Source organism: Populus euphratica, unplaced genomic scaffold (genome assembly GCF_000495115.2).
Source record: "Populus euphratica unplaced genomic scaffold, PopEup_1.0 scaffold42.1, whole genome shotgun sequence".
NCBI classification, from domain to species: domain Eukaryota; kingdom Viridiplantae; phylum Streptophyta; class Magnoliopsida; order Malpighiales; family Salicaceae; genus Populus; species Populus euphratica.
The window spans coordinates 501005-516904 of record NW_011499903.1 but is presented as its reverse complement, the minus strand read 5'-3'; the positions used below and the strand labels follow the sequence as shown (position 1 = coordinate 516904).

At 28.8% G+C, this 15900-nt stretch overlaps 3 protein-coding genes across 3 annotated transcripts; 2 read left to right on the top strand and 1 right to left on the bottom strand.

Moving 5' to 3' along the window:
• The first annotated feature begins 402 nt into the window (after positions 1-402).
• LOC105133113 (metal tolerance protein B-like) lies at positions 403-2120 on the top strand. Its single transcript, XM_011036947.1, has 2 exons — positions 403-597; positions 965-2120. The coding sequence occupies exon 2, from the start codon at positions 965-967 to the stop codon at positions 2084-2086; it is 1122 nt and encodes a 373-aa protein (XP_011035249.1). The 5' UTR covers positions 403-597; the 3' UTR covers positions 2087-2120.
• Positions 2121-6239: 4119 nt separating this feature from the next.
• LOC105133112 (UDP-glucose iridoid glucosyltransferase-like) lies at positions 6240-8661 on the top strand. Its single transcript, XM_011036945.1, has 2 exons — positions 6240-6922; positions 7650-8661. Exons 1-2 carry the CDS (start codon positions 6442-6444, stop codon positions 8522-8524), a joined length of 1356 nt encoding a protein of 451 aa, XP_011035247.1. The 5' UTR covers positions 6240-6441; the 3' UTR covers positions 8525-8661.
• Positions 8662-13140: 4479 nt separating this feature from the next.
• Positions 13141-13791, bottom strand: LOC105133111 (copper transporter 1-like). Its single transcript, XM_011036944.1, has one exon. The coding sequence runs from the start codon at positions 13745-13747 to the stop codon at positions 13268-13270; it is 480 nt and encodes a 159-aa protein (XP_011035246.1). The 5' UTR covers positions 13748-13791; the 3' UTR covers positions 13141-13267.
• Positions 13792-15900: the final 2109 nt, after the last annotated feature.

Below are 15900 nucleotides of genomic sequence, written 5' to 3'. Positions count from 1 at the left end.
TAATATTTTTTTGTTAATTATTTATCGATTTTATCTTATATATATGGATTCTTAGGAATTAACAATCAATTTTTTTAATTTTCTTTTTATAATGTCAAATCATGAATTTTATCCCTTCTTTAAATTATATTGATAGTATTTAAAATGATTTTTTTAGATTATAAAAAATTTAGCTCGATGCAATAGCCACCTATCTAGTTACTTTTTAATATGCTAATACATAGTAGTTTATTAACAAATAAAAAGCTTATTTTGTATTATAATAGCAATTACTTTTTATATAAAAATATTTTTTTAAATTTAATTCTTATATTAATAAATCAAATCTATCTTAAAAATATATATTTTTAAAAATAGCTAAAACATACGGTGACAAGAAAGTATTATTACACCACCATTATTATTATTTTTTTAAATGCCTTTTCTGTTCAATAACGGGTCCCTGCCGGCCGATGTTTCTTCGAATGAAAACAGAGGAAACATGGAAAGGACTCGAATCTTTCTCTCTTTGTATCTCCGTACACGAAATTTTCAGTCAATTTATGATCTTACCCAATTCCTCAATTCTTGAGATTCAAGCCTTAAAGCGGAGCCCAGGTATAACAACCGTTGCCTTCTCTCTCTCTCTCTCTTTTTTGTCCTGGGTGTCTTTTAGATTTTATGAAATGGGTTTATGGCATGGTTCCACAGAAAAAAAAATGCTCGATCAAACATTTTAATTTCATTGGCTGGCCAGTTACCTTGCTTCTATGTTTGGATTTCTTGGCTAGACAAATTTTGCTGGTTTCTCCATGGTGGTTTTTCCAAAATGTTAGGTTCCATTTTTTAGCTTATGATTTGGAGAAATAGATCACTCCTATTGCTTGCCTGTTTGCGGAGCCAGTTAGGCAATCGCATATTTTAGATAATTTTGTTAACATTTTCTTGTTTGTCTCATTGAATTGATAACATCTTCTCCAAGCAGATGGAACATGACAGAGTCTCCATTTTGAGATCAAAAGACCAAAACGATATTGAGATGGCTGCTATTGCATCCGAGGAAAAAGTCATCCTTCCCATTGAAGCACCGCAGACTTCTGTTTGTATCTTCCCCAAACAAGAAAATTTCACTTTGGAATCAGAAGAGAGATCAAAGTCAGCAACGAAACTTTCTGGACTCATAATGTTTTATTTAATAGTTATGGCAGTAGAAGTTGTTGGTGGAGTGAAAGCCAATAGTCTTGCCGTTATTACAGATGCTGCACATTTGTTGACTGATGTTGCTGGATTCTCTATTTCCCTTTTCACCGTGTGGGTGTCGGGTTGGAAGGCAACATCACACCAGTCTTTTGGATATAGTCGTCTTGAAGTTCTGGGTGCTCTTCTCTCTGTTCAGCTCATATGGCTGATTTCCGGTGTTTTAATTTATGAAGCTATTGATAGAATTCTTCACAAAAATGCAAGGGTGAACGGGGGACTAATGTTTGCAATTGCTTTGTTTGGATTTATCATTAATTTTATCATGGTCATGTGGCTGGGTCATGATCACTCTCACCACGCATGCCATGATCACAATCATGATCATACTCACAACCACGAGGGCGAGGACGATTGTGCAACAAATGAAGGGGAGGAGACTAAGCTGGTATCAGGTGCTCCAGCAAAGACAAAGATTTGGAACATAAATATCCAAGGGGCTTACGTCCATGTCATGGCTGATCTAATTCAGTCTGTCGGGGTGATGATTGCTGGAGCAATTATATGGGCCAAGCCAGATTGGTTGGTGGTTGATCTTATCTGCACTTTACTCTTCTCAACTTTTGTTCTGTTTACTACTTTACCATTGCTGAGAGATATCTTCTGTATACTAATGGAGAGGACACCACACGAGGTCGATGTTGGCAGGCTGGAGAGTGCTCTGAAGTGTATTAAAGGAGTTCAAGATGTTCATAGCCTGCATGTATGGTCCATAACAGCAGGGAAGTTAGTATTGTCTTGCCATGTAATGGCTGAGCCAGGAGCCAGCTCTCCTGAAATCCTTCGTATGATTGGGGAATATTGTGAGAAAATGCACAGAATTCACAATATAACAATACAAATTGAGTAGTAGCTTTCAGATATCTACAACACGATTTTCTCTTGTACATGTTTTCATCATTTTTATTTCTGGTGCATTTTATGGCAAGGAAGTATATTAGGAAAAAGTAGCAGACGCTAGCAGAAAAAAACCAGAAGAATAGTTTGATATCGAATCAGAGTCAACTCCCTTGCCGGCTTCTCTGTATATGATCATTTGACTTGACATGATATGATCTGAAATCTTATGCTTGCACAATCATAAGACCTTATTTAATTTCCCATTACCAGATGAAGAGGACGTGAAAGGGGCCAATTTAAAACATTTATACGGACGGCAGTCTTAAAATTGTTTAATTCGCCCGTTGTACTGAGAAGAAAGGCCTCGCATATGAACTCTATGCAATATTCATATGACCTCATAAATGAGAGTGAAAAAATAGTTCATATTGAAAGGAAAGGATGCCATTAATGGCTTGGTGTCGCATATTGGTTTTTCAAGGCACGTCATTGTCGACCACATGAAATTAATGGGAAGGCAAGGCAGGCTGTGTATGCGTCGGTGATTGGTGCATGCCTGCCCAGAAAAGCTGATTTTGATGCTTGAACAATAGAGTAATCTTGGCTGCTGGGCAATCCACTCGCCGGAATTTTTACATATCATAACAGAGGCCCACAGAAAGGAACAAAGTACTGTGTAAATGAGGTGGTAGGATATTCTTGTGTGCGCGTGCGTGTCCATATATGTTAAAGAATCTTGAACTTCGTCGAATCCATCCAGTGGATATCTAGATAGTATTTAATAAAAATAACAGTGGATCTTTTGTTAAAACTAAATTGTCCAATACAGGAACCATTTCTCAACGCACAAACGTATAGTTTTATTGTCTAAGTCTCCCCAAAATATAACCAAATAGATACAAGTTTAAATTGCTTTATTTTATAGTTACTATTGCAGGGCTGCCGCGTTATGCTGTGGATGATATCCAAATTTTTTTATAGTTTAAAAAAATATTTATTTTTTAAATATGTTTATCTTTTTTTTTCAATTCAACTTTTTATTTAGTTTAGATTATTTATAATTAAATTATATAAAAATTATCATTATATAATTTAGTTGACTAAATTAGTTTAAAGATAATTTCACTAACTGTTAAAAAAATTCTTGAAGATGAAATTAAAAAATAAAATTGATAAAAAAACCTTATATTTAATTTGATTTTTTTAAAAAGAAACTACTTACAAAAATTTGAATTAATGAGCAATTAATTAGTAATTTGCCATGGATAATGGATTTGAATAACTTTGATTTATATAGGGAAAAAACGAGGGTGTTACATCATGTTTCTTTATTTTTTATTGATATACCTTATTTTTTCATAAGACTTTTCTTTTAGTATTTGTTTGATAACTTTGAGTTCTCCATTAATACAATGTTTTAATTTAAGTTTGGATTTTTATATTATAATAACTATCATGAACTATTATTTGTTTATATTGATATTGAAAAATATTTTGAAAGTTTATGAAATGCTACAAAATTTTATATATTTGTTTTATGAAATGTAAGTTTTGAGATTTAGCTGAAATGAAGTATTTTTGTGATATCATTTTTTGTTAACAATCATGAGCGTGAAATTTAGGTTGTAATAGTTAGGCTATAATACTAATTGATGTAGGCACAAATACAAATCAATATAAATGAAAACCCAACCAATACAACAATAATAAAAGAAAACATATTAGTAACTAAAATAAAATAAAATAAAATACAAGAACCTTAATTCATAAATTTATTGTTCAAGATAAAACAAAATTATGGCATATTCTTTAAGATGTTTACAGGTTTTTAAATAAATGAAAAAATCAACCCAAACAAAGTTTTAAATAAACTTTAAAACCTGAAAGCAAAAAAAATAATAAAAAATTCTAAATAAATTAAGAAAAATACAATTATGAATCTTAATATTTGGTTTTCTAAACTAAACAGAAAAAAACTAAAATCACTATAAAAGAAAATGTTTGTTTTAATTAAGTAAAAAAATAATAATAACTGAGAAAAATGATCTTGACCCTGAAATCTTTGTGTATCATATGACTACTAATGTATTTATACAAGGTTAATCACATCGCATTGCAAGAGGAGTTCCTTGTGCGAGGATCGGTGTCAAGTGCAGCACCATGGTTGCTTTCTGTTGTGGCAAGCACCACAGACCGTCGAATAAGTGACAAAGTTGTTCCTGTGAATGGAACGACATTGGTTGTCAGTATCACGGCCTTGTATATATCATGAATATCATAAATAAATAGAGGGAAGAATCTTAAAATATTTAATTTATGTTTTTTATGTTTTTTTTTCTGAAAAAAAACTATTGCAACTTTCTATATAGAAAATAAAATAAAAAATTCTAATAATGCTGAATAAAAATAAATAAATTAAAGAAAATATCTCTTTCAAATATAAGAATAAGGAATAAACAAATAAAATAGAAAGAAATAGAATTAATTAAAAAAATATTTATTTAAAAAAAACACTTATTTATTGGTCTTTTTAGATTGGAAGTAACTCATCCTTAAATTAAAATTTCAATTAAAAATTAATTTTTATTAAAAATATCTTTCTATACACGAGTCACCTCATCATTTCTAATATCCATCTTATCATGAATCCTTAATACAATATTTTTATGCAAATATTTTATTTTTTTAATATACAAACACATTTTAATTTATAATTTTTTATAGTCATGGTTGTTCTGCAATGCATAATAAAATCAAATAATCATAAAGTTTTATTGGATTTTAATACCAATTGATGTTGATGAAATAAAAAATAAAAGGTTTATTACATGTTAAAATCTTCAGACACCAAGAATACTATAAATATAAAAATAATCTCAATATACTTAACTTTATTCCTCTATGTCTCCTTTTATTAAAATACTATTACAATCTTTATACAAAGAAAAAGTAAATAACTTTAATAATATTGAATATAAAGAAATAAATTAGAAAACAATATCCCCTTCAAATAGAAAAATAAAATAAAAAACATTATAATAAAGAATAGCAGAATAAAATAAAAAAATAAAATTAACTAAAAAATAATTTTTTTTTTAAAAAAGTTCATGTATCAACTTCCCTGCTAATTAATTCCCCAAAAGGCATACAAGTAAAGCAATGTTTTTTTGTGGTGGCATCGGGATTTTTTTTTTTAAATTATTATTTTTATATATTTTTGAATTATTTTATTATGTTAATATTAAAACTAAATTTTAAAAATAAAAAAATATTATTTTAATATCTTCAAATAAAAAATATTTTTAAAAATAATTCATCATTCATGCTAAAAAAAGCTTTTAACTTTGCTGTGGCTTTTAACTTTATTACCATAGTTATGATGCCTGACTTGGGAGTTGATCCGGTGAAAAAGCTAGATCTCGGGTTACATAGGTTGACCTAGATTAACTCGAGTCAACTCGAATCAATCCAAAAAAGTTAAAAAAAAAATAAAAATTTTAATATTTTATATAAAAAAATTAAAAAACAATCCATATGAATATAGACTATACATGTTATAAATAATAAAGTTTAAAAAATTATTTCAAAATTTTTTTATATAAAATGTTACTATATTAGAATGTTATTTTTTTAAGTTAAAGTATTGAAACTAAAAATATTTTTTATTTTATATTAAAAAAATATAATTTTTTTCTTGTGAACATAAAATATATATATATACTAAAATGTTTTAAATTACATATTAAAAAAATAAAATATTCTCCTAGTATTTACATAGTAAATTTTAAAAAAGATTAACAACCAACTAAAAAATATAAAAAAATAAAAAATTTTAACTAAAAAAATATTTGAAAATATAAATAAGAGTCTCAGCTGAGTTTTATCAAAATATCCATGAATCAACCCAGCAGGAGAATTGAGTTTTATCAGGTTTTTTATTTATCCATATCTTTTATCACCGGTGCACCCTTCAAATTAACTCCTCGGATCAGTCCAAATTTAATATACCTATTGACAACCTCGAATAATTAAATATAGATGAGCTGTTCTATGATATATTAAATTATAAACTTACTATTTTCTCCACAAATAACTTTTAAGAATCGACAATAAATGAAGTGTCTCTGCCTGCCGATATCAATTACTTAGCGTGTGCGAGTGGTTGAGAACCATTCTATAGATTTTATGGTCCAAAGAATAATTAAATCTGTAAGTATCAAATATTTAACGCATGCGAGTAGTTGAGATCCATTCTAATGATTTTATAATCCGAAAAGAAATAAAGAAACAGATCTCTGACAAGCTGCCTCAGGTCTCCTTCTTCATTTTGATGAATAAGCTGCATCGAAGTTGTTAAGGAGATTGATGGAGGAGCAACCACCGAGACATGGCCGTGTGGTCCTGGTGCCGTGTCCATTCCAAGGCCACTTAAATCCAATGCTTCAGCTTGGCGCCATACTTCACTCCCAGGGCTTCTCCATCACCGTTGTTCACACCAAATTCAACTCACCTAACCCATCCTGCCACCATGAATTCACCTTTCAATCTATACCAGATGGCTTATCCCCCGATGAAATTAGCTCTGGGAATTTAGTGGCCATTTTATTAGCACTTAATTGGAATTGCAAAACACCCTTTCAAGAATGCATGACTAGGATGACTCAGCAGCAGAAGCCAGATGGTAAGGTTACCTGCATCATATACGATGAGCTCATGTACTTTGCTGAAGCTGCTGCCAATCATCTGAAGCTTTCAAGTATGATACTGTGCTCCACCAGCGTTGCCACTGCTCAGTCTCGTGTTGCCATTCGCCAACTCAAGGAAGAAGGTTGCATCCCTTGGCAAGGTATATGTCTAATATATATTGCTTATATAGAGAATATTTATAACCCATTAATTTGTTGTTTACTAAGCAGAAAATAAACTATCAGCAGAGTCATTTCAAATTTCAATGGTCATAGAACAGCTGCTTTTGTTAAATTTGCCTTGTCCCAACTTTCCTTTTTCACGCACTAATAAAAAATGATCGATAGATCTATCAATTATATTTCATTCAAATCCATACTCTTACCAAAGGCATCCTGAATTTTTAAGATTTGTTGCATGTGTCCTTCTTCACGCACTAATAAAAAATGATTGATAGTTCTATCAGTTATATTTCATTCAAATCCATACTCTTACGAAAGACATCCTGAATTTTTAAGATTTGTTGCATGTCCGATTACAACAGTACTTTCATGAGCAGGTATTTTAAGTTTTAACAGCTCGAGCTCAATTAATATGTATTTGAACTCTTCTAGTTTTTTGTGTGCACTCCAGAAATAGGATTAATAGATAATCAATCTCTAATGGTGAACGGTTGATTTTATTTGATTTGCGTTAGAGAACACAAATGTAAGAAACTTTCCACTAAATTATCACACAAGGTAAAGACTTCTCTCTATCATGTTGATATCCAATCTAGTTATTAATGGTTTGTTCCTTGGAGTAGTACAGATAACATTTCAAGTCTCCTGATCTAGACTTTTTTATATATTCTTATTTATATTATTCTAACAGAATTTGGAACACAGATTCTATGTCACAGGATCGAGTTCCTAACCTTCATTCTCTCAGGTTCAAGGATTTACCAGTTTCCATATTTGGAGTCCCTGATAATTTCTTGGACCTGATATCCCAGATGTACAATGTAAGAACGTCTTCAGCTGCTATATGGAATACCATAGATTGCCTTGAACAATCGTCATTGGAACAGCAGCAACAACGATATTGCCCCATTCCAATCTTTCCAATAGGCCCTTTGCACAAATTTGCACCAGTCTCTTCTAGTAGTCTACTAAATGAGGACACTAGCTGCATTACTTGGCTTGACAAGCAGCCTTGTAATTCAGTTCTTTACATAAGCTTGGGAAGCTTAGCTTCCATAGATGAGACAGAGGTAGCAGAAATGGCTTGGGGTCTCGCCAACAGTTGGCAGCGCTTCTTGTGGGTCGTCAGGCCTGGCTCAATTCCGGGATCAGAATGGATTGAATCGTTGACAGAGGGTTTTAGAGAAATAGTTGGAGAAAGAGGTTGCATTGTGAAATGGGCACCCCAAAAGGAAGTATTGGCGCACTCTGCAGTGGGAGCATTTTGGAGCCACTGCGGCTGGAATTCAACCCTGGAGAGTATATCCGAAGGAGTTCCAATGATATGCAAACCATGTTTTGGGGACCAAAGAGTGAATGCAAGATATGCTAGTTACGTGTGGGAAATAGGCTTGCAACTGGAGAACAAGTTGGAGCGCCAGGAGATAGAAGGGGCAATAAGAAGGCTGATGGTGGATTCTAAAGGAGAGGAGATGAGGCGTAAGGCTAAAAATTTAAAGGAAAAGGTTGAGATTTGTATAAAGGAAGGTGGTTCATCCTACAATAACTTGAAAATGCTATTAGAGTTCATGTCATATTAGTTGCTTAAATTGTTTGATGTAAATCAGACACTAGCATTCATGATCTGTGCCCATGTGTGCTTCTTCTTTTGTTAAGCTTTCTGTTAACAAGTTAAAAGAAATCCAGCTTGGGATCTTTCCCAGATTTTTCCTGCAAATTTCTCCACTCCTCTCTGATTCTTGAAGGTGTTCTCAGCGAAAGAGCATTCAACACTACAGGTAGCTTGAATTCCCGAACTTGAAAACTTAGACGATTAACTGATCATTTTGGGATTGTGGTGTTGTTTTTTAAAATTTTAAAATAATTTTTTATAGATTTTTTTTAGTTTTAATATTAGCATCTTAAAATCATAAAAAAAAATACTAAAAAGTATTAATATAATATTTTTTCAAACTCAAAACATTTTTTAAAAATACTCAAATACAAAAGCATAATCTCACCCAATGCAGCTGATGTCCTCTTTTTTTGACCTACAGATTAGGCCTTTTTCTATATTAGCCCAGGTTTTAAGTTAGAATTCGGCCTACACGTACATTCTCTTTAGGTCTACTAACATATACTAGTGTTATCTTTTCATATGTTAAGTTACACCTTGGTCTCGATATCCAAATCTCTTCGGGCAATTGTTAAAACTACTTACCTTTCTTACATGTTAAGCATGGGACATAATCTGTATGTTTAAAAAGCTTAGCGTCATAATAATTTATTTTAATATTTTTAGTGATGTTCTTGCTAATATTTTTACATCCAAAGTATTGATAAATGATTAATTTTTTAGCTCTAACAATTTAATTTATTATTTATAATTAACATTGCTCATATTGATACTTGTTAAAGGTTTTCTTTAGTGAATTAAAAGACCTTTTAATACTTAAATATATATTTTTTAAAAAATAAAGTTATCATATTTTAGAGAAAAACTTTGAAAATAAATATACAATAAAAAATAAAAACTTAGGGTAAAAAAACTTTTTTTATAGATATTTTTAATCCTTTTTATAACCTATGATGCTATTTCTTTTTCAAAAAAAATGATTATAGTGTAAGTAAAATATCTTTAACTTGTTACGTAGAAAAATATTTCTAACTCATAGACTAATTATAAAACCTAAGGTTTTTCATAATTAAAAAAAAATCATAGATTTAATGTTTGGCTAAGCCCATAAATAATGGATATGACAACTTGTCAGATCCATATATGTATGAGCTTAATGTTGTTGAGTTATTATCTTATTTTTTATTCTTTTTTAATAAAAAAAAGGATCTAAATAAAAATAAAAGTATTAATTAATCAATAATAATATTTTAAATGAAATTGAATAGATGTTATTCAATTTTATCTAAAAAATTACAAATCTCAAAATTAATATCAAAAACTCTAAAAAATAAATTAATATCACTAATATATAAAGTTTTAAGTGCTATATTTTTTTTATACTATAAATATTTATATAATAACATTAAAAAGTTTACTAGAAGAGTCATATTCATTATGACTTTTACTCAATTTATCACGTAATAGAAATTCACATTTATAAACATTTAGAAAAGAGTGTTTCTTTTTTATATGGGATAAAAATATTTTTCTTCTTTATTCATCTATAAACTATATCAATAATCCTCCATTAGTTTGTAATAAAATGTCTTTTATTTAATTGAATTATACTTATAAGAATGTATTTTGAAATTTAAACCTTCATTTAGTGTTAGAATTTAAATCATTCTAAAGTTATTCATTTTGAAATTTAAACATTGTTAGAATTTAAATCATTCTAAAGTTATTAGTATCTGCATATTAAACCAAAATTTTTATTATAGAATTAAAAACATTACACACACAATACTGTCCAAACTTTTAAAGAGTTTTATAATTGTTTAGCACTTGTTATGGCTATATGTTAAAATCTTATTTTCATGAATATTTATATAAAAAAATCTCAACTCTTGTAAAAAACAATACTACTTCTATATTTATATAGATGGAATTATACATGTATTTATTACATTAAATACAAACTTTAACTTCTATTAAGAACCAATAATCATCCTTTTTTATGTACAAGAACACACTGAAGACTATCAGAATAGTATCCAAAATTAATTATCAGTATCTAACAAATACTAAATAGTAACTTATTATTACCAAATAAACTTAGAGATAAACTCCTTATTAATTTAAAGTTAGGTTTTTATTATTGGTATCTTTAATAATAGGTTTCAACATATTTTACTAGTTATTCTCCTTGTCATGTCTCTAGATAATCCTTTTGTGAGAGAATCCGCTAAATTATTCACCTACTTAACATCAATAATGGTGATTACCTCATTTGCAATCAACTCTTAAACATATCAATGTTAAATACTTATATATTTTGATTTATTATTATAAATATTATTATAAACTCAAGACATAGTTGCTTCATTATTGTAGTGACATAAATTGTAGCTACAACTTTATATATAACAATAGATTTCTTATGCATTCTGCTTCTTTACTTACAGCAATTATAACAATAAATTTTGATTCTATAGTAGAAAATAAGATGCAAGTTTATTTCTTTAGAATTTATCGTTTGTAGTTCATGTATACAAGACTACACCTCAATTTGCAAGTTTGTTTGAAATTATTCAAAGGTATAATTGTCTATCGAACACAAAATCTTTTTTCTATATTCATTCTAAAATGAAAAAAATTATTATAAAATAGCTCCCATTTAAAGTAAATCGGGAACTTTGATATCCACATTACTAAGTCTTGATATCAAGTTTTGAGTTTCATGGGCTTGATTTATAATTGACTTGTTGTTAGTAATCTTTTAGTAAAAAAGTTTAAATAAGAAAACGATCAGAACATGATCAGAATGTGACTTTTCTTGCTTATAGTATGTCTCCAAAGTTACTTTGTTGACTTTAATTTAGAGAAGTTATAAAATTAACTAGTTGAAGTATTCAGAATATGTCGTCAACAAAGCATCATCTTCCTTATATGTCAGTCTTTCAATTTTAATAACAATATATTTATCTTCTTGTGGTTCAGGTAGTACAAACAGATTTGGATATAAAAATATAGTAAATATTTATTGAAATAAAAAGGAACATCATCTTGTATATTTACTTTGTGTAATTTATAGCATCTAAATGATCTAGTTGAATTTTGACATCTTTAGCAACCTTAACGTTTGAATTCAGAGTTATCTCCATCAACTAAACACCTTAAAGTTATTTTACAAATATTTAATAAAGAGTTAACTTGAAGACATGAAAACACTATCCTTAACATATTATGTATCTCGTACAGAGATAAAACCTCAAAGATACAATTAAACCTTTTAAATTTCTAAAAAAATAAGAAAAAAAGACAAAAAAAATACATTTTTTGTATGTCTTTTTTCTTCTTCTCTATATAGTAACATATTTATATAGACTTTAAATATTATAATGAAATATTATGACTATTGATGAAACTATATAACTATTAATGAAAGAATTATATCTTAAATAAAATTAAATAAATATTATTTAGTTTTATCTAAGCAACCATAAATGTCAAAATTAATTATAAAAATTAAAATAAATAAACTAAAAAACAAGAATTAATCATACTAACATACTAAGTTTCAATTACTTTATTTATCATGATTTTCACATAATTTAATACAACAAAATTTCACTCTTATATGCACTTAGAAGGGAATATTTTTTTCAATATGGAATAAAAATATTTTTTTTATTCATTTATAAATTATACCAACACTACTCATCACCGTATCTCAACTCAATTCTTAATCAATTTCTTTAAAGAAAAAAAGATTTATGTTTTTCTTTCCTTTATCAATTAAAAACTTCTGGAATTTTAACTTGAAATTTTAATGGATATTAAGAATATTATAAGTCTTTTTTTTTATAATTTAAAAACTATTGTATCTTTTTTGGTTATTAATATTATCAAAATTATATTAGTTATTCACTTAAATCTTCTTTTCTATTTGATGAATGGATGATTTTAAGTTTAAAGTTTGTTAGTTGAGATTTCTTCTTGTATTGAATGCTCTGCACTCAATCTATTATTAATATTCTTAAATCTGTTTTCTTAAGATCACGCTTGGATATTAGAGTTAGACTGGAAAATTAACATAAAAATAATTAAATATTACAAATATAGTAGTTAAAAAGTTGTGAATTTAAGGGTTCTTGTAACAAATAAAAAAAATATAAGAAAAATGATTTAAGAAAAAATAGTTAAGATTCTCGATTCAATTTATTTCTAAATTATTTCAAATAGTACAATTAAATTTAATTTTATAATATTTTGTTTTATTTCAAATAATTAAATGATAATCATATATAAAATTAAATTCAATTTGAAGGCATTTCTCGTAGACTTGCTTCTTCCTTGAAGAAATTCTCATCCCTGGATTTAATCTTCGGAGTTTGGACTCGCTTGTCCCAAGCTGCACAGATATGGGTCAATAGGAGAAAATCATTACCTGGCCAAAAATAAACACAAATTTCTGCTTTCTTGCCTTGGCTTTTTCCGTAATTAATTGGCATAAACATTCATCAACTGGTAATAATAACATCGACGTCATAAAAAAATGGATTTTTTTTTTTACAAATAATAATCGACACCCCAGATTCTTCTAACAGCAATTATTCTTAAAATTTTCAAAGAGAAAAAAGAAAAAGAAAAACACACCACCATTACTATAACTAGAGAGAACTGCAAAGCCAAATCTAAGAACCAGATACCTAATTCCTATAATTCAACAACTCAGTGGAGGAAGATCAGAGGTTTCTGTTGGAGGATGTGTTTTTTTAAAAACCCTACTGCCAAAAAAGAAGAACCCCAGAGTTTGCCCTGCCACAGCAACCAAGAACACGCCACCATTGAAAGACATGACAGCCAACATCACCATATAGGCTAAACCAACCCGCAAAGCGTGCAACAGAGTCTGGACTAGACCAGCCGCCACAGGGCCGGAGCCAGGCTTGACCAATCGGCAATGGGATAGCCACTCAACAAGAATCGAAAGCACAAACACAAATAGCAAAGCCGCAAAATACATGTATGGTCTCTTCTCAAAGCTTCCAGGCCAGCTCGAGAAGAGAATTTCAGCACTCTTGCCCCAAAAGAATGTCATGTGCATCATCATCATCTTATGGCGGTGCATCATTCCTGTATTGTTCATGGGGGGCGGTGCAACCATGCCCCCCGTGCCTGGCATATCATGACCATGATCCATGCTCTCTGAAAAAAATAAAAATAAAAATGCTTCCTTCCTGTTCAGGGATGATGTGAGTTTCCTTCCATTTACAATGAGAAGGTTGAGGTTATTTAATGAAATAGTAGATTATTCTTCTCAGTTAGTCCCTGTATTTTTAACATAATTATCACTTAACCCTCCTTTTAACATAAAACCTGTTTTAGCTCTTCATAAATTCGTTGACAATTTAAATTATTAGAGAAAAATCAACATGGTAGAGGTTTAGAAGGGAAAAAAAATATTTTGAAAAAGTTAAGGAGGCTAAACTGTAGGCTGTAAAACATGAAGGATCAAGTGATAATAGTGCTCAACAAGAAGGGACTAAAAATTAATATTCCATTTATGAAATCTAGGGTCGTCGTATTTTTAGCAGGAGTACACTGTACACATACTGGGAGTCGTAAATAATTGTACTACATCTTTTAAATACTAGCTAGTATACCGTATCTGTGATTGTGCGATTTGATGCTACAACGGTATAATCAGGAACGGGATTTCTTCCCTAAATCTCTTCCTTCTACTAGTGTTATTAGACCTTGCATGTTGATCTCGTCAGGTTTGGACAGCCCAATAAATTAACATCGGAACAAACCGGTGGTCCAAATCTTATTTATTTTAAATAAAAATTAAAAAATATTATTTTAAATAATTAAGGTAATTCTATTAAATTTCTGATCCGGATAATATAACTAGTCGTTTTAAAACATTACTTTGTTGAACTTGAAAATACTACAAATTAACTATTAACTAAAAGAAAATGAGATTTTACTTTTATCTCTTTTCACAAAATACTATTTATTACAATAATAATTTATTTTTCTTCTTTCTTTTCTTTTTTTCTTTTATTTTTTATCAATTTTTTTTTAAATTTTATCTATTAATATTAAAAAGAGGAAGGAATATCCTAAGTTTACTCGGCTTATTTTTTATTTTTTAAATTTTATTATTCAACACTGAATCAGTTGATAATTAAGATTCATAATTTGTTTTGATTTTATTATCTTGGATTGTGATATATTTAACATTGGTTAAATCATGTTATTTTTTTATTCTTTTCTAAGAGATTATTTAAATCATTTTTAACATTGGACTTGCTTTTTATTAGGTTATTTTTGTCTCATGACTAGGGCTACGAGTTTAGTTGGTTAACCTAAATGACTCAATTTTTTAAATGACTTTTTTGTTCTCAATTTCATCATTTAATTTTATATTTGATTGGAAATTAAACTTCATGATTTTTTTTGTTTACTTGTTATTTGGTTATCTTGGCCTTATGACCCATAAATAGTGCTTAACGAATTGACATAGATTGAATTGGCTCATTTTTTGTGTTATTTTTTATTAAAACTTTTACAAATTTCATCGTTCAACATTGAGCCTGATAGGACAATTGAGAATTGAGTTTCATAATTTATTTTGATTTACTCTCAATGAAATTATCTCAATCTTATGACCAAAATCATGAATTTAGTAGGTTAAACTAGATTAAATGAAGTTTTTTTTTATAAGATTATCTCGATATGATGACTCAGGTCATGAGTTTAATAGATTGACTTGGGTTATTTTTTATATATTTTTTTAATTGATTTCTTTTTTAATCTCATCCGTCAACATTAGATTGATCAGGGATAGAAATTCATAATTTGTTTCAATTTGCTTTCTATTAAATTATTTTGGTCTTATAACTTGGATAGCATGTTTCACAGATTAACTCGAGTTGCCTTTTTAGATCATTTTCTAATTGATTTTTTTTTCAATTTCATCATTTAATATTGGATTAGTTGAGAATCAAGCTTTATAATATATTTTAACTTGCTTTTTATAAGGTTATTATAGTCTCATAACCTGGATTGCGGATTTAACATATTAACCCGGATTGACTCAAGTCAATTCAATATGTTGTTATTTTAATATTAAAAAACCATATCATCTTGAAATATTTTTTCTTAAATTATGTTTTTACAGATTATATGATTTGTTTTTTGACTCGTAAAGTCAATCTGGTTACATTGGGTCAACCCTCACACAATTTAATATTTTTCTGCTAGAAAAAAGGTTAGCAATATCTGAATATTTTTTTATATTCAATAAAAAAATAACTTGACCTATAACATGACACATGTCAATAATCT

What these genes read in the sequence shown, in the direction of transcription:
- LOC105133113 (XM_011036947.1), top strand. Translation starts at nt 965, where the DNA reads ATGGAACATGACAGAGTCTCCATTTTGAGATCAAAAGACCAAAACGAT.
- LOC105133112 (XM_011036945.1), top strand. Translation starts at nt 6,442, where the DNA reads ATGGAGGAGCAACCACCGAGACATGGCCGTGTGGTCCTGGTGCCGTGT. An exon ending in AGGTTGCATCCCTTGGCAAG is followed by an intron (nt 6,923 to 7,649) that starts GTATATGTCTAA and finishes TTTGGAACACAG; the next exon opens with ATTCTATGTCACAGGATCGA.
- LOC105133111 (XM_011036944.1), bottom strand. Translation starts at nt 13,747, where the DNA reads ATGGATCATGGTCATGATATGCCAGGCACGGGGGGCATGGTTGCACCG.